This window comes from Brachyistius frenatus, unplaced genomic scaffold (genome assembly GCF_029030835.1).
Source record: "Brachyistius frenatus isolate BFR_SWC_R1_liver_20210118 unplaced genomic scaffold, ASM2903083v1 Contig_5, whole genome shotgun sequence".
Taxonomy (NCBI): domain Eukaryota; kingdom Metazoa; phylum Chordata; class Actinopteri; family Embiotocidae; genus Brachyistius; species Brachyistius frenatus.
The window spans coordinates 2,555,755-2,582,865 of record NW_027210604.1 but is presented as its reverse complement, the minus strand read 5'-3'; the positions used below and the strand labels follow the sequence as shown (position 1 = coordinate 2,582,865).

Sequence of the window (27,111 nt, the reverse complement as noted above, 5' to 3'; positions counted from 1 at the left end):
TCATAAAAAAATACTGATTATACGTTTTATTTCTGGATGGAGCTGATAAGTCAGGTTACAGACAAACTGGAGCTGATTACAGGGACATTAAGTTGAGTCTTTGCACAGCGTAAGAAACAAATAATAGTTTTAATGAAACTTTAAATCAGAATAAAACTCCACTCGTTAACCGCTGCGGTCGGTTCACTGTCAAAAGATTTAATGGGAACAGAAAGTGTTTTCCAGGAGTCCCAACCAGCTCGTCACCGTCACCGTCCGTGTGTTTACACCGACCGGAAACTTCACTTATTAAACGTCAACAAATCGCATCACCGCGACTATTTTATTTCTATCGGGTCCCTGAATGTCTTTGTTAAGTGGAACAGCTCCAACACCTCGAATAAAAGCCGCTTTTGGCCGTTTTAGGAGACGAAATGTGAGGAAAAGTCGAGCCGAGCGGCACAAAGTGACCGTGAATCCGAGAGGTTTGAAGCCTGCTGGAGTGAACCGACTGAGTCCTGGGAGTCAAACACCGGCTCAGGCCGGAGGGAAACGTGTTTTCTTGCGGTAGCAGTAACACTCGTGTTTTAAAGCAGTGACTTTGTGAGGAATTTCTCTCCAAAACGTGGAGGAGAAAACACAAGTGTGGCCACATTCGAGGCGGCAGCGGAGCGGCGGGTGCGGGTTGCCTCTCCACGGTTCTCATCTGCTCGTCATAAGTCCCGCCTCCAGCTTCGAGCTCGTACAACTTCAGACGAACACCAACTTAGGAACATGGCAGAGGAACTTCCAACAGCAGCACCGGCGAAAGCTCCGGCAAAGGCCGCAACAAAACCGGCGGCTAAAGCCGCCAAGAAGAAGGCAGCTCCCCGGCCCAAGAAGGACGGACCGAGCCTCGTCAAGCTCATCGTCGCCGCCGTGGCCGAGTCCAAGGAGCGCAGAGGGCTCTCCAGCTCTGCGGTCAAGAAGATCCTGGCGACCAAAGGCATCGATGTGATCAAAGCCAACAAACGCATCAACGCCACCGTCTCCAAGCTGGTCGCAAACGGGACCCTGACTCAGGTGAAGGGGACTGGCGCCTCCGGTTCCTTCAAGATCACAAAAGAGCCCAAAGCCGCCGCCCCGGTCAAGAAGGTGGTGAAGAAGAAGGCGCCCGTCAAGGCTAAGAAGCCGGTCGCGAAGAAGACCGTTGCGGCTAAGAAACCTGCAGCCAAGAAAGCGGCAGTCAAGAAGTCTCCGAAGAAGGCAGCGCCCAAGAAACCCGCGAAAAAGGCCGTCAAGAAGAGTCCGAAAAAGATTGTCGCTGTCGCCAAGAAGTCGAAGCCGGCAAAGAAACCCGCAGCCAAAAAAGCTACCCCGAAGAAGACCGCAGCCAAGAAGACCAAGAAGTAAATCTGATCCAGCACGCAGTGCATCAAAGGCTCTTTTCAGAGCCACCACACGCTCTACTAAAGACCTTCCTGGCATATAGTATTAAAACATATAATAGTAATATAATAGTAATTATATTAGTCTACACAAAAGCAGTAAGTCACCAGCTGCTGCATCATGTTACAACATAATGTTTAATGTAAATTATCATTTCTTTTAATGTTTTTCTAATCGTTGATGTTACTCTAAAATAGACCTGATAATAATAATAATAAGACCGAGCAAGTACATAAAATCATGGATTAGAACTTGAACCTGAATATATGATTAGACAGAATAAACAACCGATAAGTCTTAATTGTGTTAAAAATACGATTACTAAAATCATTCCATCACTACATTTATAGTTCTATATTTAAGTTAAATATTATAGTATATTTATAGTATGTATTTCTTTTTAAAAAGTTCAGTTAGATCAAATATTAAATGATAACCCGCTTATGTTTCTCTCAAATAACCCTTTTTCTTTTCTTTTCAGCAGCCGTTAGTTACTTTCTGTGGCGCTTTAAGTTCAAATTTCAAATATCTTTTCTCCAATAGTTGAGCAGCTACAGAGCACGTGAGCCGGATCTGGACCAATCAGCGCTGACCTCGTTCCGGCTGCTCCTTTATAAAGCCGCTCGATCCCGCCTAGACTTCATTCTTGCTTTAGCTGTTGACACAGAAGAGACAGAAGAACTGAAAATGGCCAGAACCAAGCAGACCGCTCGTAAATCCACCGGAGGAAAAGCTCCCAGGAAGCAGCTGGCTACCAAGGCCGCCCGGAAGAGCGCCCCGGCCACCGGAGGAGTGAAGAAGCCCCATCGTTACAGGCCCGGTACCGTGGCTCTCAGGGAGATCCGCCGCTACCAGAAGTCCACCGAGCTGCTGATCCGCAAACTGCCCTTCCAGCGCCTCGTCAGGGAGATCGCTCAGGATTTCAAGACCGACCTGCGCTTCCAGAGCTCCGCCGTCATGGCGCTGCAGGAGGCCAGCGAAGCCTACCTGGTCGGCCTGTTCGAGGACACCAACCTGTGCGCCATCCACGCCAAGAGGGTCACCATCATGCCCAAAGACATCCAGCTCGCCCGCCGCATCCGTGGAGAGAGAGCTTAAACTGACCAGGGACCAGTTCACACTAACACAACGGCTCTTTTAAGAGCCACATATCCCCACTAATAGAGCTCAACTTCCAATTTATCAGTGAATTACTATAATAATTATGACGTACCTTGCGAATTAACTGTATGCCAAGATTGAAAATATTGATTGAGACAAAAAGAATAGATTATATTGTTATATATGTATTATTTATATATAACTATAGATATATAGTTATAGATGTATTATTTATATATATATATATATATAACTATATAGATATAACTATATAACTATATATAGATATATATATATAGTTATATCTATATATAGTTTTATATATATAGATATAACTAGATATTTATAGTTATATCTATATATATATAGTTATATATAGAGATATATCTATATAGTTATATATATGGATATAGTTATATATATATATCTATAGAGCTCAACTTCCAATTTATCAGTGAATTACTATAATTATGACGTGTATATATAGTTATATATATATATATATAACTATATCTATAGTTATATATAACTTCATATCAAATTTAATTGTGAAAGGGTTTGAAAACACCTCGATTAAACGTAAATTAAAAAATGTGTATATATATATATATATATATATTCACAAACTGAAACCCTGATGTGGGCATTGAGTTTATCTAATCTGGTTGCTTAGACATATTTATTGATTTTAGTATTTTTTATTTGCTTTGTCTAACAAACTAACGTTCAACAAAAAACAATTTGCTTGTAGTACTGAAACCGACAAAACACCTGTTTTTATAGAACAGGTTTATATAGGAGAAATGAAAGTAAGAATCATTGATGTGTTTCTATTTAGGAACTTTTCTCTTTCATAAGGAGTGTGTGGCTCTTAAAAGAGCCGTTTTCTTTGGTTGGTCTCGACTTTGATCTCTTTACTTGGACTTCTCGGTCTTCTTGGGCAGCAGGACCGCCTGGATGTTGGGCAGCACGCCGCCCTGAGCGATGGTCACTCCGCCCAGCAGCTTGTTGAGCTCCTCGTCGTTGCGGACCGCCAGCTGCAGGTGGCGCGGGATGATCCTGGACTTCTTGTTATCGCGGGCGGCGTTTCCTGCCAGCTCCAGGATCTCAGCGGTTAGGTACTCCAGCACCGCCGCCATGTACACCGGAGCTCCGGCTCCCACACGCTGGGCATAGTTGCCCTTCCTCAGATGTCTGTGGACACGACCCACCGGGAACTGAAGTCCGGCTCTGGAGGATCGGCTCTTCGCCTTTGCTCGGGTCTTGCCGGCTCCCTTTCCGCGTCCAGACATGTTGTTGTTTTCACGTAGTAGGAAAAGGTTAGAGAAATGTGTCCTGTGAAGGGCAAACCTCCAGTTATATAGCAAGCAGCTACTCGCTCATTGGGTCAAAACAAGCGTTAGTACAATCGACCAATCACAAACGAGCTCATCTCTGGTTTCAGTATTGGCGCTTCCGGTTTGCTCTATTTTCAAAATACAACGTTAAAACACATGATTCACTGTCAGTTTTTTTATTTGATACAAAATAATTGACATAATATTTAAGGGAAAATATAATCAATTTATACACCCATACAAAATCATTTGGGTGGGGGGGGTGTATATAATTTACATTGATTGGATCAATTATTCAATCTTTGTGTTCAAAATATGAGGAAATAGTTCAACACAAACATCTCTTGGAGACAAAAGTCAACTCAAGATTCTTTTGAAAAAAAAAAACACTTTCAAAAAACATAGAAAGCAGAAAAAGCTTCATAAAAGAGATGAAATATGCAAGAACACTTATTTGCTTTGTCTTACAGAAACTAACATTCAGTGAAAAACAAACAATTTGCTTGTAGTTCTAAAACTGACAAAATACCTCAGTTTTTATAGAAGAAATGAAAGTAAGAATCATCGATGTGTTTCTATTTAGGAACTTTTCTCTTTCATAAGGAGTGTGTGGCTCTTAAAAGAGCCGTTTTCTTTGGTTGGTCTCGACTTTGATCTCTTTACTTGGACTTCTCGGTCTTCTTGGGCAGCAGGACCGCCTGGATGTTGGGCAGCACGCCGCCCTGAGCGATGGTCACTCCGCCCAGCAGCTTGTTGAGCTCCTCGTCGTTGCGGACCGCCAGCTGCAGGTGGCGCGGGATGATCCTGGACTTCTTGTTATCGCGGGCGGCGTTTCCTGCCAGCTCCAGGATCTCAGCGGTCAGGTACTCCAGCACCGCCGCCATGTACACCGGAGCTCCGGCTCCCACACGCTGGGCGTAGTTGCCCTTCCTCAGATGTCTGTGGACGCGACCCACCGGGAACTGAAGTCCGGCTCTGGAGGATCGGCTCTTCGCCTTTGCTCGGGTCTTGCCGGCTCCCTTTCCGCGTCCAGACATGTTGTTGTTTTCAGGTAGTTGATAATAGTGAGAGAACTGTGTCATGAGAATAGCAAACCTCTAGTTATATAGCAAGCAGCTTCTCGCTCATTGGATCAAAACAAGCGTTAGTGCAATCGACCAATCACAAACGAGCTCGTCTCTGGTTTCCGTATTGGCGCCTCCTCCTGGTATTTTCAAAATATAACTGAATTGTGGTTCACTGTCATATTTTTTCTATTAAATTTCAGAAATAATTCAATCTACAGAATAGATGAGAAACTATAATAAATAATTGACTCATACAAACGTATTTACTTCAAATATATCAGTTGTGTATATATATCACAATTATATTTGGCTGATTAAAATGAGAGTAACTAGACACATAGAGTACATCCATTTTTCTTTTTTTCTGACCTTGGATTTGTTGTCAGGTTATTTTAATTTTAAATGTGGAATCAATTAACTACAATTACAATAGCAGTACACTTTATTTGAGCTATTGTTTCTGATCATTTTTGGAGAATGGCTGAATTAATTGGTTTTACGTCATTACTGTTGATTTAATCTGGGTACTTGTTAAGGCTTTTATTTTGGAGGTGCAGGCAGTCAGATAATTCATGAATGGGTCTGCTGGTGAAATTGTTTTGCATATTATAAGTTCATGCATTTATTGAGCGCATACAGGGGACGCAAACATGACTCCATTAATACACTGCAGACAGACAGGGTGTTTTCTTTAATATTTATATTCTGTTATTGACAGAAAAACAAATTTGGAGAGTCAGTAGGATCAAATGAGCAGGAGATGATGATGATATAGGAACTCTTTATTGCGTAAATTAATAAATTAAGCTTTTCAGAGGAGCTCAGCTCGGGAAGAAACAATTAAAGACGTCGGTAATGAAGGCCGAGCGGTTCAGAGTTTGAAGTGACTGCAAATATTTCATGTTGGAAATTTACTCGATTTAAAAGACTTGAAACGACCACACCCAAAAATTAAACACAAAATCACTGCAAACAGACGCCCAACGACCTTTTTTTCTTGTCCGCGCGACAGCCAACGTTTATAAAACCAGGTTTAAATCCTAAATTCAAATGCGACGACTCGATGAACCCGGAGGTCGGAGGTCATCAGTGGTGCCCCGTCAGCAGGTCCCAGAGGCAGCAGCAGCACAGAGCCGTTGAACACGCCGCCAGACACGAGTCGCTGCCTCCTCCCTGATCCCGATGTCCATCCACGAGGTACACTGGCGGACAGGAACGGACGTCGACGTCAAAACCTGTCCCCGCCGCGCGGCGGGGTCTTAAACTGCGCGTGTCGTGGACGTACCTGTTTGTTTGGGCGCGTACGGCGCCCCGTGGTACCCGGGCTGCGTCGGCGAGGCCCCGTGGGGCGGCATCGCTCCTGGGTGATGCCCACCGTGGTAGGAGGGGTCTCCTCCAACCGCGTAGGTCTGAGGGAAGGTCTGGAGGAGAGAATGGAGGCGGTTGCCGTAGTAACGCTGACGATGATCAAGTTTTAAGGTCGTTAAATTAGCTGATTTTAATTTTTCAATTACCAAACTTCGGTTTGTTTAGTTAAAAAAAAAAAAAAAGTAGGCTGAGTAATATTTCCAATTTGGGGGGGGAAAAAAGTTGTTACGTTTAAGAATAAAGTTGGAACGTTCTCGGACAATTATATTGAGAATAAAATTGTAAAATTTGGAAAAGAATTTGAGTGTAATACAAAAAAAAAAAAATCATAAACTTTCCCAGATGAAATTTTTTGTATTTTCTCAAAAGTATTTCAAGACTGGAGTCAAAATATCTGACGGTATTTTGACAAGGTTGTGATATTGCAAAGAAAAACATTTATATTTGAGATCTAATTTAATTTTTTACTTTCATTCATTAAATCAACAGGATTTACATTTCGTTTAGTTTCAACAACTTCACGTGAAATGTTTGTTCACGCTTTCAGTCGCTATGACGGAAAAATAAAACAACTGAAAGTTTCAACAAATATGACAGATTTTAGTAGCTTTGGAATTTGTTTCACGAACAAAAAAAACAAAAAAAGTTAACAAAATCTCCACTTGACAATCATCTGATATCAAAACTTTCTCAGACGGCCTGTTTTGGAGTTAATTCCTCTCTAAAGCACTGCTACCGCAGTGCATGCTGGGTACCTGGTATGGTGAGCCGGGGAAGGTGCCGGGCTGAGAGATGAGAGCTGTAAAGACACAACGAGCACTCCAGAAAGTAAAGACGTATTATCGCGAAAAAAAAAAAAGTCATGCAAAACTTAAAATCATAAAAATACATTTGTGCTCACAAACATTTTAAGAATAAAATCGCAATACGTAATGAATGAATTCATAATGCTGGTATTCTCGTAACACAACTAGCGCCTCGGAAGTATTGGGTTGGTTTAAATAAGACGGTAGTTCACTACTTTTTACTAGAATATCGTAAAATGTTCACGATGGAATACTGAACAGGAAAAAAACAAAAACAAGGACACAACGTGACTTTAAAACGTAAATATGTCGGGTTTTTTTAATTTTTTTTATCGCAGACGGACGAACCTGGCGGGTAGCCGGGGGCGGGGGGTCCTTCAGGGAAATGAGGACGGTACGGAGGAGGCTGATCACCGCTCATCTGGACGGACGGACGGGTGGACGGACGGGGTAAGTAGAATCTAACAGTAGAAATATTTACCAGTGAAAGACGAGAAAGCAGAACGAAGAAAGAAAAAATAAATAAATATTAAAATCATCCGACAGGCCAGTCGCTTGCAAAACTTTCTATTCGTACCGCTGCACGTAGTTCTGGTAAATCAACGGCTCGATGTCCTTTCTGTTAACGCGACATTCATTTTCTCTTCATGAAGACAATGTCGTTGCGTGAATATAAAAAAAAAAAAAAAAAAACGTGTCACGTTCGTTTGACTCGTAGCTTTTTTCAAGAATCCCGCCGAGCCAGCAGTTTTGTGCGCGTATGAATGCCCTCTAATGTCGGGTCGATCGCCTCCATACCGGCTCTAATCTAATCATCCGGTCTCCACGGCAACCGCCGCGAAGACACAGGCCTCCGTCTTCTCTCCGTCGACTCCTCGTTTTCTGTGAAACAGACGTTTTGTTTGTTTGGACGTGTTTACCGTTAAACCAGTCGGGGTAACCGCCGGCAACGGACGTGACAAAGCGCAGGAATTTTTAGTCCAAACGTTGAAGCTGAGAAATGACGCCATGTGTTGGTTAAAAAATAATAATAAAAAAAAAAGGTAAACAAATGTCCCGTCCTGTCAAATCTTTTGACATTTCTTTAACCGCAGAGTTATTCAGTGATGCGACACATCGCGAACTTTTAAAATGTAAATTTTTCTTGACAGCTTGAACACAAAAACTTGGTCCTCCAACACATCACAGACTTAATAAACTTCTTAAATCTTCACTTTATTCCTTTAACGATATAATTCAGCTGTTTAATCTTTTTGGCTTTATGACAATATGTTTACAATCTCAATTATGAGTGATGATTAACACGTCTTTATTCAACAGCTCAATCAACTAACGAGCTGCAGCAGAAAAGTCAGTTTAATAAGTTCACTGTACGATCAGTCAATGCAACCAGACTCCATATGTCCTAAAGTTAAACGTTTTCACGGCAGAAGTAAATATTAAATGAATGATATTTCACTCTAAGTATCCAATCTTCATATTCAGCCTCCATGAAATAAATACGCATTAAATTGTCTGTTTTTTCAGTGGAGTCTGGTGGGGAAAAAAAAAAAAAAAAAAATCTCAATTTACCTTCCAGTCGAAGACGAAATTCAATGTTAAAACGTTGATTTTCTGTCTGCTGTCGTCTCCGGATGATTGACGGATCGCCTGGACACGAGGAGGCAGCTGTCAGAGGACCAAGGACAGGGTGGGGTCAGAGGTACCTCCCTCCTCCATCTCCTCCTCCATCTCCTCCTCCATCTCGAGCTTCCCTGACTTTAAGTTTTTATTCCTTTAAAAAAAAAAAGCAGCATAGATTTACTATTTAGTGTCTTAATCTCTAACTTCAATGTCATTTCCATTATGATCCGATAGTTTCTGCGACCGCTGAAATGTTGTAAAATGTTTACTGATTGATCATATCGGCCTCCAGCCTCCACGGTAACCATAGTAACCCCACCTTTTCCTTGCTCCTTGAGGAAAAGCGAATATCCTGCAGCATTTGGACTAAAACCAGTTTACTGTAGCTGAAGCAGGTTTCAGATCCGTCACTGAAGTAAACAACAACAACAACAACAACAACAACAGAAGCGCTATTAGAGATATCAGAATGAAACTTCTCGACGCATCACATCGAGAAAAACAGATTCAGATCCTATTAAAATATACACAATGTTATATTATTCATCTATAATTATTCAAATTGAAGGAAATTTAGGTAATTTCTCAAGAACCTATGCCAATTTATGATGAGATCATTTGATCCGATGCGTAGTTTATTAGATGGCCACATAAATCGTTGACCAAAACGTGGCTCATTTTAGCTGATTTCTCTATAAGTCATCTCTTTAAATAGAACAACTGCTGAGCAGCATATCCGCACAAGAGAACATGTTAAATTTCCCAGACGAGAGAAGTCAAAAATATCCCCGACTGGTCCTTGAAGGCATCTTTTCCACATGATCTCCGTCAGTATTCAAAGGTTTGTTTGTCGCTTTACTCGCCCGAGTTAAAAACATTTGAATTGAACTTTAACTTTTAAATGTATTGTTTACGTTGTGCTCTTCTTTTTAAAAAAAAGGTTTTTATTCTAATAATAAACTTTATTTATACAAAATAAAAGTTACAAAACTAAAATGTAAAACCAAGTAAGCACATCTAAAATCAGATCTATCAAATTTACAAAACAGTGAAAATATTAAAAACATGTTTAAAACTTACTATAAAATTTAACCATAAAAAAACAAAAACAAAGCACAAAAGAAAAACAACAACAGGAGATTCAACATATAGAGATGATTTAAAGGAGCATCAGGACCAGAAAAAAAAGAACTTTTATTTGTTTATTTTTGGTTAATTTATACATGACATCATTGATTAATTTTGTGCCAAAGTATTTAATGCAGATATACAAACACGACGATAGTTTATCAGAGTTTCCATCACATTTGCTGACCAGCTGTTCATAACTCACTGAAACCTCCTCTAATATAATCCTACTGACGTTAAACACACCGAAGTTTCTATCTACTCGTGCTTCGGCCAATCGGGAGGCGAGTGGAGGGTGTGTGTCATCGCTGTGGGTGGGGCGCTTGTTTTACAGTCTACAGTTTGTTGACGTCGCCTGCAACTGTTTGCTCAGTAAAGCGAATTCATATGCTTAAATCATAACACATTTTTTTTTCAAAAAGATCATTTCCATAATAGTTTCGTCGACGCATACGTCCGTGCCTCGCATGCAAACTGCTGCTTTCCATAAGATAGAATAAATACAAAATAAAAAAAAAAAACAAAAAAAAACGTGTTAGCTCATTCTTCTTCAGGCCATTCATGCCGTCTTGAGTTTGTAAAGGGGCGAGTGAACGAACCAGCTGTAACCGTGGCAACCGCCTACATCAGCACCTTCGACGTTGCGTTGACAAGAAACACAAGTCGTTATTGTAGCGCAGCATTGTGTAGGATTTGGAGACATCTGGTGGTGACGTTGTAGATTTACAAGCAACTGAACTCTCCTGGCCGCAGCAAAACTTACAAAAACCACAAACTACCCGCTTTACATCCAGCGTTTGGTTCTACTGTAGAAAACACGTCGAAGGACTCGTTCCAACACAACAATTCTTAGTTTGATAAAAAAAACAACAACAACAACAACAACATAATTACGATTATTCTATTCTATTCCCGCCAACAGATTCCTCCTAAATCCTACACGGTGGTCCTTTATGACAGTTGTCCATGTGGTTGCCCTCCGGTGGACAGAATCACTCACTGCAGCTTTAAAAAAACTCAGCGCCTGCACTGATAATTCACTAAATATGAAGCTTGAAGCGAGAACATACAGGGTACATATCTGTCACTGACATCCAGTGTGGAACGATGCTTTTCTTTTCTAAGTTTTACGGGTCAATTTCGGGGAAATAAGGTTGAAGATGGGCAAATAACAGAGTAGGCCTGAACAGAGGTTGTTTTAACATGAAGATTAAAGTCAGCTCTGCTTGAAAGATAAATCTAAAAAGCATTTTCATTTCAATCTACAACCGTCTTCTTTTTTTTAATTAACATTTAATTATGGTGCGATTATCCTGAGTCAGTTAATATAATAACAGCATTTTTTTTTTTTTTTTTAATTTAATCTTTTAATTTGAACCGGAGGTGAAGCCATCGTCCTGACCTGCGGCTGACGGTGACAGAGAACCGGGGAGGTGATGTGGTTTTGGTGGAGGTATTGATCAAGCTCTTTGTTCATGCGTCCAGTGGTTGTTATTTTTTTCCCGCCTTGCTCCGTGGCAGCCCCGACGGGTCAGCCACACGGGAACGCTGCCTACATTCACGCTGTTCACCTCGGCAGCAACGGCAGGCGAGACTGACATCACGACGACGCCCTCGGGTGTGTTTCTCGTCTTTCGGCGAGCGTCGCTCTCCGGTGTTTGCTGGTGATGCCAATCAGCCGGTCGGAACCACCAGAGCACACAGAGTTCAGCCGATCAGACGCCGGTCTGGAGACGCTGCGGTCCCGACCAACGGGTGGGTCCGTCCCGGGTGATCGGCCACTCCTCGCGGGCCCCGGTGGCCCCGCCCCTCCCCCACGCCCCGCCCCCTCACTAGGAGGTGGCGGCCTGTTTGTTGCGAAAAGTTTCAAAGAACGCCAACATGCCCTTCCTGACGCTGCTGCTGCTGCTGCCGCCGTTGCCCTTCGTTATCCTCGCCGTCATCATGGAGCCGCTGCTGCCGCCGTGGAAATGGGACGTCAGAGGAGGGAAAGCGGCGCTGTCCATGGAGTTGGCCCGTTTGACCTTCGACGGGGTCGCACGCCCAGATTTGCTCCGCGGAGGAGGAGTCTGAGCCACCAGACACTTCTGATACTGGACCTGATGGGGAGGAAAAAAACAAACAAACATTAGAGGAGTCTGTCATGAGATGCGCCACCAGCAGAGGGCGACATAGGTACACAGCTAATGTGAAAGAAGAGAAGAAGAGTTGCATTGATTCAGTTGGCGAGGATGTACGGCAAACCCATTAATTTACATATTAATGATAATATAATTGATGCATTTTAAAAGTTTATTGGACTTTATGAAGATGTTTCTCATTAATAAAGTCAAGTTAAAAGGTTTTTGCGGGGCAGCACCCTTTTTAATTCAACCAAATAAAATATTGGCACTTAAGTTACACTTTAGAAAGTTTCAAGTTGTAAAAACAGACGAATTGCTGTCTTAAATTAATTATCTGCCGTTAGAGAACAACAGCAGCACTTATATATTTCTAATTTCATATGTTTGCAGCAAATAAGCTGTTAATAATTCTGATTTCTGCATTTGTGTGATGCAGACCTGTGTTTGGTTATTGATTTAATCTAACCACATACCTTGATAGGGTTTTAATTTGTTTTTAATTCCGAGATCGCTACGCCACATTATAAGTCTAAAGCTGTTTTGTGTTTGTTTTTCAGCTATAAATTAAGTGGGTACCTGAAATGTTGATGATTTTTTTCTTCCTTTGTCGTTTCTTACCATACACGCAGCCTGGACGGCCTCGGAGAGCATCCCCGCGTCCGGTTCGCACCAGAACACGTGACACTCGAACCGCTGCGTGCCGCCGTCCACGATCACGGCGAAGGTGTGGCAGTCGTGGCCGACGCCCAGAAAGGTGAGGAAACGTACCTGACACTCCCAGAACGGCTCGTCTCCGTCCTGTCGGGACCAGAGCGAGCGGCCCGTTAAAAACGCAGCTGCCGTGAGCTCTGACGAGAGTTTTACGTGCCAAGGGTGTATGTCGGTGATATACCTCTCCCTTCCAAAAAGACAGGATGTTGTCGGTGACGTGGATGACGATCGGCTCCCAGTCGTCATGGTCCGTGGAGTTCAAGATGCTTTCTATCGCTCTGTTCAACACCTCCATACCTGCAACGCAACACACCTTCGTCTCGAGCCCAGCAGCCGGAGTTACAACCCGTCAGGTTTCAGTCGACCCGGTGACGTCGCCGGTTTGGTGTCGGTAAGTATTTGTTTTGTTTTCCACTAGACTGTGTCGTCTTGTTAATGAGGTTATCTGGTATTAACTTGATTAACATGAATTACATCATTTACTAACAACTTACTAGTAGTTTTCTGGAGAAAAAAAAAAAAAATCACCATTAAAGGTAGCTAAATAAAAAACGAAAATTAAAGATTTTTCCTTGATATGACGGCTGCATTTAAATCCAAGGAAATATTCGGTCTTTTTTTTTTTTTTTTTAACACAGAGCTGAACACTGCGGTCAGGTGTAGCAGGTGTTTTCTCGTCCTACCCATTGCTCTGGACACCGGCAGGTTGCCGATGTACTGGACCTCGAACTTCTGAACGCGCTGACGCACCGCCTCCAAGAACTCCACTGGAGCAACAAAAAGAAGTGATCAGCAATCAGAGAGCGACGGCCGACCTGCGAGAACAGAACAGGTGAGTCACCTTGTCTCGGCAGGTCTTCAGGTGAGATGCTCTCCATGGTCAGAGACCGAGACGGCCTCATCAGCGTCTTGTCAGACATCATCTGCGGTCACAGACACATCAATAAAAACCCATTAGGTGCATTTTACCGCTTTCGTTTCACGAAGCCGGTTCCCACTGAAGACATTTAAATCACCTCGCACATAAAAAGTTCAACTATTTACTGCTAGTTTAAACAAACACGTCGCTCAAACAGGATGAAAAACAGCGCTGTTGAGGTTAAAATGTATGATTTTAAAAAGTTAATTTGGAACATAAAAAAATAAAAATAAAAAACTGATTTGGGAATAACAGAATTTGAGGAACAGAATCCAAAATATTCAATGTTTCAATGTGATTAAACACCAAATGAACAAATGAACTTGCATTACATTCCCATCTGAGAGACAACCTCCGGTCAGTCACTGACCTTGGAGCACATCTCATGCAACGCGGTGGCGATGGCTTTGGCTGGAGCATTGCAGCGAAACACATGACACTTCAACATACAGCTGTCCTTATCGCCCGCCACGAAGGCAAAGTCCCTGAATGCATCACACACACACACACACACACACACACACACACACACACACACACACACACACACACACACACACACACACACACACACACACACACACACACACACACACACACACACACACACACAATGGGTTGATCAGGTAGCGTACATGACGGTCAGCTGGTGAAATAGTGATATAAATAAGTGACCCTGGCGTTTAGAGGAGGCTGTGAAGACGAGTGTCTCTGAGGTGGTTTACCTGTCCCTGCCAGGTGTTGGGAGGGCGTGGCAAAGAAACAGAGAGAGTGACAGCGTTAGTGTGACGGGTAAGAAACTGAAAGGTGACTTTGATGTGAACGCTTTCAGCATGCAGGGCCGTCAAACCAGGAGTGGGTGCTTTCGGAGTTTACACAAATTCATCGTCGGGCAGTTTCAATTATTTCAAATTTAGATGTTGGGTTTTAATCACTGAACAGGTGTAGAAACAGAAATGCAAAAAGACGACACATGCGAGTACTCTTATCCAAACACCCTGTTTGTTCTTAAATACGATAACACCCATGAGCTCTAGTTTCGGGTGCCATCGAGATGAAGCCAGTCAGAGGTTTGGATGAGAGCAGAACTGAATCCAAAACTTTTTGACACAGAATAAAATGACTTTTTCCAGAAAATAAAAACAAAATACACTGATGGGCTTCTTGATAGTGAAATGCAACAAGCTTAAACCAGATCCTGCCGGTGTGAACAGTTTCAGAACCAGATTCTGGTAGTCTGATCCAGATTCTGACAGGTTGGACTCGTATTCTAGTCAGCTGCTCTCCGATTGGCTCACCTCCCATTATTGCACCCCACCCCCCAGACACGGATGTTGATGATTGGCTGACGGTGGAGGGGGGTTTGGTCTAAAGGATCCAAGAGGCTCAGGGTGTCTTTCTTCAGAACCATCATCATCTCCCGACCCTGCAGACAGACAGAAAACAACTATAACGTAGTCTTGAGATTCAAAAACAATATGAAACCAGATTCTTGTGGTCCAAACCAGATGTGGACAGTCTGAACAGGTTTAAACCAGATTCTAGTGGTATGAACCAGATGTGGACAGTCTGAACAGGTTTAAACCAGATTCTGGTGGTCCAAACCAGATATGGACAGTCTGAACAGGTTTAAATCAGATTCTGGTGGTCCGAACCAGATGTGGACAGTCTGAACAGGTTTAAACCAGATTCTGGTGGTCCAAACCAGATATGGACAGTCTGAACAGGTTTCAAACTGGAATATGTTTTATACAGTAAATCAGGCAACTCAGTTTGAACACACACGCAGTTACTGCTCCTGCCTCTGGAGGGCAGTGATATGTGTCTCACCTCCCCCCAGGCCTCCAGCCTGTCTCTCTGCTCAGGGCTGTTGGAGTGAGACAGCTGCTGGATGACATTACTGACAGCCAGACTGCTGCGACCAGGAGACAGGTCCTCCTCCTCCACCTGCAGCCAGCCCAAAGACCGCACTGCAAAACACTGGTGGAGAGAGAGACAGACGGGTGGATGTAGACCGACATGTTGGTAGATGGTGGGATTAAATGGTCAGTGGGTTGTTGGGTGACAAACAGAGAAACCAGGACACCGAGAGACAGACAGACGAGAGACAGACGAGAGAGAGACAGATTAAATCAGATTAATTTTCTATAAAACTGTGGTCGAGAGCGGTAGACACAAACAAGGAGAGAGAGAGAGCGAGATTAGTGCAGATTAGACCACCAGAATAAATCCTGATCCAAAGGAGGACGTGTGCTTTCACTTCATCGAGTAACACCGACATCATTTTATGATTGTATTGAACTTTATTTAAACAACTATAGCGAGTGCACAGGAAGTATAAACTTTCTTTTGTTTATAAACACAAAGACGCACGGGGGACGAACATAAGGAAATAAAAACCGGTTCACACCTTCAATCGAAATGTTCAGGCAGCAGGGGGCGCTGCAGTCAACTCTCAAAACAACAACAAAACTCGTGGTATTTGATTCACTTCAGTATTCCTCTCTTCTTTCTCAGATACGTTATCATGAAGCAGCAACGGCACAGATTTCCTACATTCAATTTCCAGTCTGTTAATTTCTGTTGTTGTTGTCTTACCTTCGAGTCCGGGTCGTGGTTGGTGAGATAATCTTCATGCCACGAAGACCTGAGTAAAACAAAACAAAAAACTGTGATGAGAAAGTCCTGATAATTACAGAATTACAGGGACCTACGGGGACGTGTGTGTGTGTTTGTGTGTCGCTTTCCCTTGTGAGGACCGATTTCAGTTTCAAACCATCATACTGAGGACATTTGTTAATTGTGGGGACATCTTTACATTATGGGGACATTTCTGCATTATGGGGACATTGGAGTGTTATGCACCACTTCACCTGATGCTCTCTCATCACTATAACTATCACCCCGACTTCGCTCTCTCTTTGTGACCAGAAGGAAGGTCAACTGCTATCTTTTCATCAGGGTTGTAATCATGGACACCTGCTTTGACGTGAGACGGAGAATGCATGATTTGCACGACTTAAGTAGAGAACATTATTGGGCCGCACAGCCCTGAGGACGTTTCTGTGGTCTTCAGGTTTTGGTGTTTAGGTTTTGGTGTTCAGGTTTTGGTGTTCAGTTGTGATGTTCAAGGTAAAAGGTGAAGGAACATGTTGTATCAATGAGGGGACTCATAAGTGTAGAAAGACAAACGTATGTGTTACCTTTGTTCTGGTGGTCCGCTCGTGTCTTTATCAGAGCTCTGCTCGCCGGCCTCCTCCTGCTGAGACACCACAGAAGAAGAAGAAGAAGAAGAAGAAGAAGAGCCACAGCTAACTGGACCACACTGAGGAACCGGGTCGGTCACATCTAATTCACACCCAACTGAGGGAAACTAATTCTGCTCTCACCTGTGTCTCCAGTGGCTGTGTCGGCCCAGTAAGGCGGGGGTGTTGCCACTGGGTGGCGCCAGTGGGAACGTGCCAGTAGTAGGTTCCTGTGGAGTCTTTGATGGTTCTCCAACCGGAGGGAAGGTCCGGGTCCAGCAGCAGGTTCTGGTCGGTCCAGATGTTGTCTGCAGACACAGAAACCCCATTAGTCTCAACAACAACAAAAAAAGTCCACTCAAACATCTATCAGACAGAGACAGGTAGGTGAAGTGATCACAGATGTAAGGAGCTTCTGTCCAATCAGCTGACAGTCACAAGAGCCAAAGACTAACTGAGATTCTACTGATCATCAGATTAAATATTGATCAGTGAAATAATGCCAGCAGTCACATGATGTAAGAAAATCAACCCTCTCCTCTCCTCTCCTCTCCTCTCCTCTCCTCTCCTCTCCTCTCCTCTCCTCTCCTCTCCTCTCCTCTCCTCTCCTCTCCTCTCCTCTCCTCTCCTCTCCTCTCCTCTCCTCTGCTCTCCTCTGCTCTCCTCTGCTCTCCTTTCTTACTCTGCAGTTTTATTTCTGCAGCAGAAGGTGACTTTAATCTCCAGTCGGTCGTTGCAGACACATAAAAAACGGTCTTCATTCAATCATAAATACATCAATAAAGACAAATACCATTAAATTCATACATTAATGAATTCAGAGATTGATTAAAATATCAGCAGGCCAGCAGCACGTGGTTTTAAACGACCTTCACGTTACCTCTGTGGCAGAACGTACATTAATGGTTGCAGGTATCACTGCTTTACTGTGATACTGAAGAACGTCTTTCTCTGGTTTCTCAGTGGACTTCTGGAGGTTTATTCTCGATGAACATCAGAGAGGATTATTTCCTCACTGTGAATCTAAACATACACGTTTCACGTCTGTGAGTTCACATCTAACTGAGTAATGACTTCTACCTGCGAGACGCTGCTCGGGGCAGCGAGGCTACACTCGGTGTAACATGTGTCTCTGGGGAGTTTTTGTAAACTGTCACCAGGCCGTCCACCTTCTCCGCCGCTCTGTTAGGACAGCGGTTGTTAACATTCATGTTGCGTTACTGAAGTGATGTCAGAACAAAAAGTACAAGAGAAGAAGCCGCCGGAGCGACCTGAGGTCAAACGAGTGAATAGGAAGAGAGGAAACCAAAGAGGCTCTGAATAATTAATAAACTTTCAGAGACACAAAACGCTGAATCGGCTGATAAGATCAAATATGAGCTGGACGAGAGGGTCGGTACGAACTGACCAGCCGAATAAACTACGGTCAGCATTTCAAATCATCTACCTATTTTATTTACAGGGTTTGTGAACATTTCCTACAAATGTGTGACTGTTTTTCAGAAAGTACATGTTTGATTAAATGTGCTCAGTTACAGTTTGACCTTTCAGAGCAGGAATCACTGGGGATGTTTTCCTTTGTGATTGACAGCCGCTGTTAGCTGCCAGCTCAAAAGTTCACCGGCGTGCGATCGCGCCTTAAACCTCGATACTGTCGCCGCACAGACTCTGTGAGGTTGCGTGAGGTTATATAATCTATCACAGAGGCTGCAAACGCCAATTATATGTCAGAAAATAGAAGAATACAACTGAAACACACTTTTTTTTTTGTCAATAAAAAGCCAAAACGTGTTAAATTCACTGTCCAATAGGAAACTAAGACAAGCACATCTTCACATTGAAGAAGTTTCTACCAGAGAATTTTTACATTTGAAATAAAAATGGACTTCAATTATTGATGAAATTAGTTAGAAATTCAGTTCTCCATCAATCATGTCAGCTGTATTGTGCTAGTTGGTTTCTGGGGGGAATTATGACATCATGGTGGTCATTACAGGCCCAGCAATAAATGATGACATCATGAAGGCCACTCGAAACGGGGAAACCAGGTCAAAAGGGACTTGACAGACTGCACGTTGTTTGTTTTGACCTAAAAGTCCTCTAACACAGTTTTAGGGTTTAATTACGCTTTAAAGGACCACAGTCAAAGCGAAACTGTTTTTCCCTCTTTTGAGAGCAGATATATATATTCAGATGTTTGACACGTCAGATCCTAATTCATGATATTTTGGTACCCGATTCCTTCTTCATCTTACCGTCCCGCCACTGAAGGTTTAAACACAAAGATGCAAAAAAACAAAAACAAAAAGGGGATTTTATTTTCAACTGACTGTCGGTTTCTACTTTCCCGAGACTCTGAAGACTCAGAGGAGCTTCAGATAAACTCTTAATGCTCGATCACAAGGTCACGTGACTGATGGAGAAATGAACATTGTCTAAACTCCCCCCCTCAGTCCCAGTTTCTAGTGACAACTGTGCAGATTAAACATCAAAACTCTAAATATATTATATCATTTTGCAACCACAGCTTCATTTTTATTTACATAAATTGCACGGGTTTAATAAAAGCTTTGACTCCAGCTACTCTTTAAAATGGTCTGAGGTGAAACTACCAGCTCATATAAACATAAGGCTAAATCTAACAGGTCATTATATCAAGCTGTGCAATGTTGTCACACTTTGTATTTCATTTCTTATGTTAATCTGACCCTTCTGCATGTTTGTGTCAACAGCAGTTCAGCAAAGAGACAAAAAAACATGTAAACAACTACTTTACTGAGTAGAAGGTCCTCATAAAACAAGTAGTATCACCTGGACTCCTGTCTTCATGAGTGTGTGTGTGTGTGTGTGTGTGTGTGTGTGTGTGTGTGTGTGTGTGTGTGTGTGTGTGTGTGTGTGTGTGTGTGTGTGTGTGTGTGTGTGTGTGTGTGTGTGTGTGTGTGTGTGTGTGTGTGTGTCTTACCATCATAGTTGACTATGATAATAGCCAACATGTAATCCTTGCCCATCATGGCTCCGCCCTCCAACGCGTGTGTTCCAATCAGCTGATCACACACACACACACACACACACACACACACACACACACACACACACACACACACACACACACACACTCTCAGGCCCAGAGGACGGACGTTAAAGCCTCCTCCTTCCTGTCTGTCTCTGTGTTTCTGTCCGTCCCTCAGACAACACCATCAGTCTTCTTCTTCTTCTCCTTTATTTTATTGCTGTCCCGGCGTCTCTCCCTCTCTCCTCTTCTTCGTCCCTCCTCTTTCTCTCTCTCTCTCTCTCTCTTTCTCTCTCTCCTCTCTGTCTGATGAAGGATGCTGTTCGTCCTCCTCCTCCTCCTCTCCTCCCTCTCTGTCTCCTCCTCCTCCTGCTGATGTCATCACTCTCCTCCCTCTCTGTCTCCTCCTCCTCCTGCTGATGTCATCACTCCCCTCCATGTCTGACTCTCTGCCTCGCTCCCACTTCACTGTAAAAAATGACATTGAAAGAAAACAACTGCATGTGCACTAAAAAAAAAGAAGAAAAGAAAATGCGTGTATGATCATTGTTCCTCTATTTACTCTATTTCTGGTTCTGTTTTTAGTCTTCGTTCTGTTTCTGTTTTAGTTTGTGAAATGTCATGTGGGATTAAGTTCAATTTTACGAACATATACTGTTGTAGAAAAGCAAAATTCAGTTCAGAAGGAGAACAGGAACACTTGTGTAATGTAAATTGTGTTTGAGTTTTGGTAGATTATTTGTCATAGTGATAAAAAAAAATATATATATATATTTTTATATATAAAAACAACAACTATTGAAGAACAAAACGATAAACACGGGTCAGAAACATGCAGAGACAGAGATACCTGCAGAAAGGTAAAGAGAAGACATGAAGGTAAATGAGATGTGATGGTGCCATACAAATGCATTGAAAGTGAGGAGAGGAGCCAAGTGCATGATGGGAAGTCCCCGAGCAGCAGAACGAAGGGATGATTCAAGGTCACCTGAGCCGGCCTTTACCAAAAAGGAGAGTGTTACGTCTGATGTCAGAAGCAGAAAAAGTGTCCCAGACTGGTGGCCGGTGAGCAGCCTGACAGCTGCAGGCGTTTCCTCCCGTCCTCATCTTAAAGAGTTACAGACCACAAGAGACAAATGACTCGGTTTTTTTTTTCAGCGTCGCTCTGACACAGGATGTTTCTAAATTTGGCAATATTGCGCAGGTGAGAGAAGGCAGTCCTAGAGACTGAGAGTTTAAAGGACACTTCCTCGTCAAAAATAAACTCCGAGGTGACTCGCTGGAGATTTGAAGTTAAAGCCATCCGGAGTAGATTATACAGTTAGGCAGACCGAGTTACATCTCTGACTCTCTGGTTAACTATGAACCTTCAGGAACACTGAGATCATCTGCTGCTGGTTTATTGGAGGTTCAGCAGCTTCTGTCAGTTCTGCTCCAAATCATATCAGGATATCAGGGAAGCTGCTCAGTTAATAGTTAAAAAGAAAGATAAAAACATTTCTCTTTACTTTAGTCTTTAACTAGTTACTCTTGAAGCTCTCTTGCACTTTGCACAGCGCCTTTAACATGCATATTGCTTTATTTTACATTTGAACTCTATTTGTGTTTCTTATGCATCTCATTTATTTTCTATATTTTTAAATGTTCCTTTATATCTGTTTTTATGTGACACACTGCATGTAATTATCATGCTGTAAAACACTTTGAGGTGCATTTCATTTGCTATACAAATGAAGTTTATTATTATTATTATTGTTATTGTTATTATCATTATTATTATTATTATTATTATTATTAATCCCTGCTCTACACAGTAAGAGCCCTGACATGGACGAGTACTATTTGTTAGGGTACTACGGGAAGTATGTCATCTGGAACACAGCAAAGGTCTTATGGTCGTTTTTGTTTTTATTTTCTTACCTGACCGTCTGTCGACGTCACACTACACCATGTCCCGTCACAGTAAGTGTGCCAAAGTGGCCACGTGTCCCGGAAATGTTTTAAGATTAAGCTCGAGAACATCGGAGGAAGTACAACCGTCTCTTCTGTCAAAGTAAGGTACCAAATTGATTGCAATTTTAGAGGATGGCATGCAAGAGACAAAGACACAAAATAACTGCATCCAAAATTCAGTATGTCATTAATACAAACTCATTATATAATATTATATATAAAAACATTGAACAATGGTTAGATGTCTTCATTCATAATTTATAGTGGTGTGGCTGATATAACCTACAGTAGCAGGCGGATTTCTAAACTGCTGCTCATATTTCCCTACAAGACGGTTAAAAAAAAACCAAGTTAATAAATAGATACCCATTATTGAACTAATAAACTACCAAATTTACAACTTTTAATTTTCACTTAATTTTTTTTGTGTCATTTTTAAAATGTTTTAGTCATCCAGATTGTATTGTGTTAGTTGACTAAATATTACAAGAAATGTTATTAAGAATACAAAATAAATACATAAAAAGGTTTGAAGTACTTTAAAATGGTCAATTAAAAAAAAAAGAAAAAGAAAAGCATATTTTATTTTGAAATTCTGACCGGACGTCATGTTGGTAAATGCTGAGGGTCCTATTCACATGCAGCTCATTAAAACTGAATAAGCGCCCGCCTTGTAAACAGTAGGACTTGTTTTACCGGTCTAAATTAAATGTCAAGTTAAACCAAACTTCGTTGGAAAATCGTCCATGTTTCCTCCGGTTCTTCTCATCCGTTTTCTCCGTTCAGCTCCGTAAACTGGACGAAATATACTTTGGGTAATATTAACATGGAGCCCAAAATGGAGGACGTGTACATCAAACCCGGTGAGTTTCCCCCTTTTTTTTTTTTTCCACCGAGCAGCTCCCGACGGGGTGGAAACAAAAGTTCATGAAACAAAATGTTTAATAATGTGGATGAAGTGTTGAATGGGTTTCTGGCCTGCAGCTGACGTGATCCCCGGAATGAGACTCGTGTGGAGCGACGATGTCCCGTCAAGATTTTGCCAAGTTTATGTTCCGTCGATTATAAGCAAAAATTCAAAACTTTAAAAAAAATAATGAATTACATTTATGGTCTAATTGGATGTTGTTTTTTAATTCGGGCTATAAATTATCCACGTTTTTTTTTTTTTTTTTTTTTTTTAGTTTTGAAAGAGGGGTTGTTTAGATTTACTTGGGACGATTAACAGCAGTTAGTTGTTTGATTGATGGTGGTGTTAATAACTTTAAATGTCATGATAGAGATTTTTGTTTGGTTTTGTTTTAGTGATATAAATACACGATTTATTTGCAAGAACTGTTCCAATTCCTGAATTTGTCAAGTCATATCGAGGCGTGATAAAGCGGCCAAAAATTCAATGGAGTTTGGTTGGAGACAGTCGACAATTAAATTCATTCAAACATCTGTGAAAGTGAATAATTGTTACCCAGATATTAATATTCATATTAGAGAATAAGTCTCCCCGGATTGTTGAACTGTCCCTTAATTAAACCGTCTGCGTTGCCAAAGGTAACCAGGAGCGGGGCTGGAACGACCCCCCTCAGTTCTCATACGGCCATCAGATGGCCCGCGGACCACAGAAGAACCCCCTGAACAAGAGAGTGGCTCCACCGTGTGCATTGGGTATGAAAAAAAAAATCAGTAAATCAGCACGTCTTTAGGTGTATTATTAATAATAAAAATAATAATAACAATGATCATAATTTCATGAAATTAAATCAACCTTTATGGCCTCCAACATCTTGTCCCTGATTGGTCCACCAGGTACAGGAGCCGGACCTACAGCCCCTCCCTCATCCAACCCTCTGGCCCCGCCTCCATGTGGTGCAGCCACGCCCCCTCTCCACCCAGGTAAGGTACAGATGTTTTTTAAATGGAAAACAGTGGCGAGCATTTTATACCAATGAGCCTGTCTGACAGCAGAGGTGTGAAAAAAAAATTCTCCCCACAGCTCGACCTCCACCTGGTGGAGTGGCCACGCCCCCTCCCCGCCAGGGACCAATGAGAAGTCAGAGAGAGGCCGCCAGCAGCCAATCAGAGAGTGAGCCTGATGTGGAGGGCGTGACGTCTGTGCTGAACCGAGCACTCGCTGCCTGCAGACACACTGTTAAAGTAAGTATTAAAAATACGCAGCAGCAGGGGGCGCCGTCACAGCACAAATCACTTTTATCACAGATATAAGTTTAACCTTAACGTACCTGTCTGCAGGATCAGGTGTGTAATGATGTGGCAAAGCGGCTCCGCCTCCTGGAGGACAGCTGGAGGTCAGGTAGACTCAGCCTCCCTGTCAAGAGACGCATGGACGCCTTGTCTCTCGGTAACTTGTCTCACTTCACATCTGTCTGTTTCACTCCACACCTGTCTGTCTCATTGTACACCTGTGTCCCTGAACCAGTGTCTGAACGCTCATCTGTCTTGTTTCTCCAGAGTTACAGTCGGGTCACTGGGACTCCGCTGATGAGATTCATCGCTCTCTGATGGTCGATCATGTGACTGAGGTAAGCCAATGGATGGTCGGCGTCAAAAGACTCATCGCTGAGACCCGAAATCTTAGTCCAGAACTCCTAGAAACACTTAAGAACCCGACAGGATCGGTCGAAGACTCTGCAGAACCCGTCAAAGACTCTGCAGAACCAGTTGAAGATTCTGCACAACCAGTCGAAGATTCTGTAGAACCAGTCGAAGACTCTGCAGAACCCGTCAAAGACTCTGCAGAACCAGTCGAAGAGTCTGTAGAACCCGTCAAAGACTCTGCAGAACCCGTCAAAGACTCTGCAGAACCAGTCGAAGACTCTGCAGAACCAGTCGAAGACTCTGTAGAACCAGTCGAAGACTCTGTAGAACCCGTGCAGGATCCCTGACTTTCCAGCAGGTTTTTTTTTTTTTTCTTCCTCTCTTGAGAAACTTTGACTCTTATAATCAAAATCAGGATCTGGTGGTGATAATTCTCATATTCATGTACTTCAAAACGGATCCCAGTTCAGATCCTTTGGAGCGCTTTGGACACTCTGGACTTAATAAAATGAAACTTAAAGAAACTTTAGATATTCAAGACTCTCAACTCTACTCACTCAAGACTCTCTGAACTTCTCTCCTTTACACGCTAGAATTTGAAGTATGAAGTCTGAATATTAGAATATAAACTTAAGACACTCTGCACCCCCCAACTCTCGACATTTACAATCATGAAAGTCTGGACTCTAGACCCTGAACTTTAGAAACTCTGGACTCTCGACCCTGAACTCTCGAAACTCTGGACTACGGCTTCAGTGCTCAGTAATTGGAATACTTAACCCTGGACTCTCTGGATTTTGGCCGATATACTTTAAACTGTTGACTCTGGACTGACGAGTCTGAACGCCAGACCCTGAACTCTGGATCGTGGACTCTGTCAACCAACCTTAAAGGCCATTCAGCCGTTATAATACGACTTTCCATCGAGCGATACCTTCGTAATTACGCAGAACACTGTCGCAACTGTCTGAGAGCTTATAGCTCCGATGACGTTGGGTGTTTCTCTGTAACAGTAATCACCGAGTAGCAGTTAAAGATCGGATGCTGAACTGGTTTTGAGCTCACCTGGAAGAACGTTTGTTCCTCTCTAATGTGGGAATAAATCTGTTTTCTCTCCTTTATGTGTTGAAGCGTCGTTTCTCCGGGTTTGTTTGTTCTTTATGTTTCAGGTGTTGGGAATTCATGGGAGTTCATGAATTATGTAAACAGTCTGGAGGAAGTATGGGCCGAACGGCACACATCATAGCACATGAATAAAGTCAGTGGTTCCTGGTGAGCTTTCATAATGCTACGCTGTTTGTAAAATGTTATTGGTTTCTGCAGTGTTCAGATGTGTCCAGCAGGAGGCAGCAGAGGGCAGTACTCGCCTCACACTGATACATCAGAGAAACTGGGGAGAATTAAGGTCAGCCTTAAACCATGGTGTTGTGGACATTTGGGCCGGTCTCCGCACCCGTTTCAAAGCTCAGACTCGGTTTGGTTCCAGGTCTGAACCAGGTTCGGGCCTTTGGGCTGGGAGTCCATTTTTGAAGTCGTTTTGTGTCTCCTCCTGACTCCCCGAGGCCCCCTTCTCATCAACCCTCCCGTGATTGACGGTGTCTCGATAATCATACGTCGCCTCTCTGAAACTCTTCACTCCGGCGATCTTGTGTCGATGATGATGGCGTTTGGATCAACCCACAAAACAGGTAAAAAGTGTTTCTGTCCTGTTGTGGTGCACTTCAGAACCGACCAATCAGAAACCTCCACGCTCCCAGTCCTCCCACCGCTGCTCTCACCTGCTAACAGCTCCTTTCTTATTGTTTGATATCCGCTGCAAAGACGAGTGTTCGAGCTCGGTCTACACTCTTGCTGACCAATCAGCTTCCGCCTCCTCTTCTCCACCTCCTCCACCTCCTCCTCCTCATCCCTGGAGAAGGGAGGAGGCTCGAAAAAGAGGAAACCAAGCAGAAAAGATGAGTGACAGAAAGACAGAGAGAGAAACAGGAAGCTCGTCCCTGCGGAGACAAACAAACTAAAAATAGACGGAGGGAAAGTCAACGTCCCTCCGTCTGCTGGACGCTCAGACGAAAACCTGGAAACTGAAACTTCAGATCGTTCTCATCTCGTCAGGGTGGTGATCAGCGATCAATCATCTGCTCTGTCAGATGTCCACAAATGGTGAAATATTCCCGGTGACTCCTTCAGATGTTCTGTTTAAAACACAGAGATCAGTTATCAGTAGAGCTGCTCATGATCGCTGTCAATCAACTAATCAATTAGGCAACAGCTCTTAAACCAACTGAAAGGATTTTTACACTGTACGAGCAGTTACTGAACACCTGATCTTATCTGATGCCTCATGGGTCCCTCAAACCTCCAGGGGGTCCTTCAAACCTCCAGGGGGTCCTTCAAACCTCCAGGGGGGCCTCAAACCTCCAGGGGGTCCTTCAAACCTCCAGGGGGTCCTTCAAACCTCCATTATTAGTAATACTATAAGCCTTGTTAGGCGTAGTATCACAGTAGTAATGTTTGCAATATCGTTAATAGTATGAGCAACTATAGTATTTGCAGTATGATTAGTGGCGTATACAGTATTAGCAGCAGTCTTGTTTGCAGCATTAGTAGTGTTAGCAGTAGTAGTATTTGCAGTATAATACTTGGCTTGCAGTATTAGCAGCATCACCGGTAACATGAGCAGTACTCGTGTTTGCTGGATCAGTATTTAAAGTACTTATATCCACGGTAGTATTTGGAGTGTCTGGAGTAGTATTGGGTGTA

At 42.9% G+C, this 27,111-nt stretch overlaps 6 protein-coding genes and 1 long non-coding RNA gene across 10 annotated transcripts; 3 read left to right on the top strand and 4 right to left on the bottom strand.

Annotated features, from left to right (window-relative positions):
* Positions 1–740: 740 nt before the first annotated feature.
* LOC138635009 (histone H1-like) lies at positions 741–1,418 on the top strand. Its single transcript, XM_069722306.1, has one exon. It carries the CDS (start codon positions 754–756, stop codon positions 1,369–1,371), a length of 618 nt encoding a protein of 205 aa, XP_069578407.1. The 5' UTR covers positions 741–753; the 3' UTR covers positions 1,372–1,418.
* Positions 1,419–1,917: 499 nt separating this feature from the next.
* On the top strand, positions 1,918–2,585 carry LOC138635000 (histone H3). The gene has a single exon (XM_069722295.1). It carries the CDS (start codon positions 2,095–2,097, stop codon positions 2,503–2,505), a length of 411 nt encoding a protein of 136 aa, XP_069578396.1. The 5' UTR covers positions 1,918–2,094; the 3' UTR covers positions 2,506–2,585.
* Positions 2,586–3,315: 730 nt separating this feature from the next.
* On the bottom strand, positions 3,316–4,911 carry LOC138631890 (histone H2A-IV-like). The gene is given in 2 exon segments (XM_069717083.1): positions 3,316–3,817; positions 4,501–4,911. Coding segments are annotated over 2 exon segments (777 nt in total). The 5' UTR covers positions 4,883–4,911; the 3' UTR covers positions 3,316–3,422.
* A 1,087-nt stretch (positions 4,912–5,998) lies between these two features.
* On the bottom strand, positions 5,999–8,829 carry LOC138634877 (cysteine-rich and transmembrane domain-containing protein 1-like). Its single transcript, XM_069722081.1, has 5 exons — positions 8,793–8,829; positions 7,435–7,461; positions 7,036–7,079; positions 6,198–6,369; positions 5,999–6,114 (listed from the first exon to the last, which is right to left on the bottom strand). Exons 1-5 carry the CDS (start codon positions 8,827–8,829, stop codon positions 5,999–6,001), a joined length of 396 nt encoding a protein of 131 aa, XP_069578182.1.
* Positions 8,830–9,883: 1,054 nt separating this feature from the next.
* apbb3 (amyloid beta (A4) precursor protein-binding, family B, member 3) lies at positions 9,884–21,284 on the bottom strand. 4 transcript variants are annotated; one of them, XM_069717440.1, is made up of 13 exons: positions 19,798–21,284; positions 16,980–17,143; positions 16,794–16,849; positions 16,189–16,237; positions 15,421–15,570; positions 14,889–15,016; positions 14,316–14,321; positions 13,961–14,075; positions 13,513–13,594; positions 13,355–13,438; positions 12,853–12,968; positions 12,537–12,758; positions 9,884–11,936 (listed from the first exon to the last, which is right to left on the bottom strand). In XM_069717440.1, the coding sequence occupies exons 1-13, from the start codon at positions 19,844–19,846 to the stop codon at positions 11,670–11,672; spliced, it is 1,488 nt and encodes a 495-aa protein (XP_069573541.1). In that variant the 5' UTR covers positions 19,847–21,284; the 3' UTR covers positions 9,884–11,669. The 4 variants fall into 4 exon arrangements, with proteins under 4 accessions (XP_069573541.1, XP_069573532.1, XP_069573551.1 ...); XM_069717431.1 differs by having other exon boundaries at positions 16,794–16,852; positions 19,798–21,282; XM_069717450.1 differs by having other exon boundaries at positions 12,579–12,758; positions 16,794–16,852; positions 19,798–21,281.
* A 1,141-nt stretch (positions 21,285–22,425) lies between these two features.
* Positions 22,426–25,465, top strand: sra1 (steroid receptor RNA activator 1). Its single transcript, XM_069717550.1, has 6 exons — positions 22,426–22,661; positions 23,347–23,460; positions 23,602–23,688; positions 23,789–23,949; positions 24,046–24,154; positions 24,265–25,465. Exons 1-6 carry the CDS (start codon positions 22,625–22,627, stop codon positions 24,696–24,698), a joined length of 942 nt encoding a protein of 313 aa, XP_069573651.1. The 5' UTR covers positions 22,426–22,624; the 3' UTR covers positions 24,699–25,465.
* LOC138632311 (uncharacterized) lies at positions 23,691–26,266 on the bottom strand. The gene is made up of 3 exons (XR_011311807.1): positions 25,715–26,266; positions 24,036–24,117; positions 23,691–23,941 (listed from the first exon to the last, which is right to left on the bottom strand). It is a non-coding gene; the product is annotated as an uncharacterized lncRNA (long non-coding RNA).
* Positions 26,267–27,111: the final 845 nt, after the last annotated feature.

Bases quoted from the DNA above. Each gene is read 5' to 3' on its own strand.
- LOC138635000 (XM_069722295.1), top strand. From the start codon at position 2,095: ATGGCCAGAACCAAGCAGACCGCTCGTAAATCCACCGGAGGAAAAGCT.
- sra1 (XM_069717550.1), top strand. From the start codon at position 22,625: ATGGAGCCCAAAATGGAGGACGTGTACATCAAACCCG. The intron at 23,950-24,045 runs GTAAGTATTAAA...ACCTGTCTGCAG, and splicing joins CCTGCAGACACACTGTTAAA to GATCAGGTGTGTAATGATGT. The intron at 24,155-24,264 runs GTAACTTGTCTC...TTGTTTCTCCAG, and splicing joins CATGGACGCCTTGTCTCTCG to AGTTACAGTCGGGTCACTGG.
- LOC138634877 (XM_069722081.1), bottom strand. From the start codon at position 8,829: ATGGAGGAGGAGATGGAGGAGGAGATGGAGGAGGGAG. The intron at 7,080-7,434 runs GTTCGTCCGTCT...GTGTCTTTACAG, and splicing joins CGCCCCCGGCTACCCGCCAG to CTCTCATCTCTCAGCCCGGC. The intron at 6,115-6,197 runs GTACGTCCACGA...CCTGTCCGCCAG, and splicing joins GTACGCGCCCAAACAAACAG to TGTACCTCGTGGATGGACAT.
- apbb3 (XM_069717431.1), bottom strand. From the start codon at position 19,846: ATGATGGGCAAGGATTACATGTTGGCTATTATCATAGTCAACTATGAT. The intron at 12,969-13,354 runs GTAGGACGAGAA...GTTGCGTTGCAG, and splicing joins GCCGGTGTCCAGAGCAATGG to GTATGGAGGTGTTGAACAGA. The intron at 11,937-12,536 runs GTACCCACTTAA...CCTCCCCATCAG, and splicing joins AAAAATCATCAACATTTCAG to GTCCAGTATCAGAAGTGTCT.
- LOC138635009 (XM_069722306.1), top strand. From the start codon at position 754: ATGGCAGAGGAACTTCCAACAGCAGCACCGGCGAAAGCTCCGGCAAAG.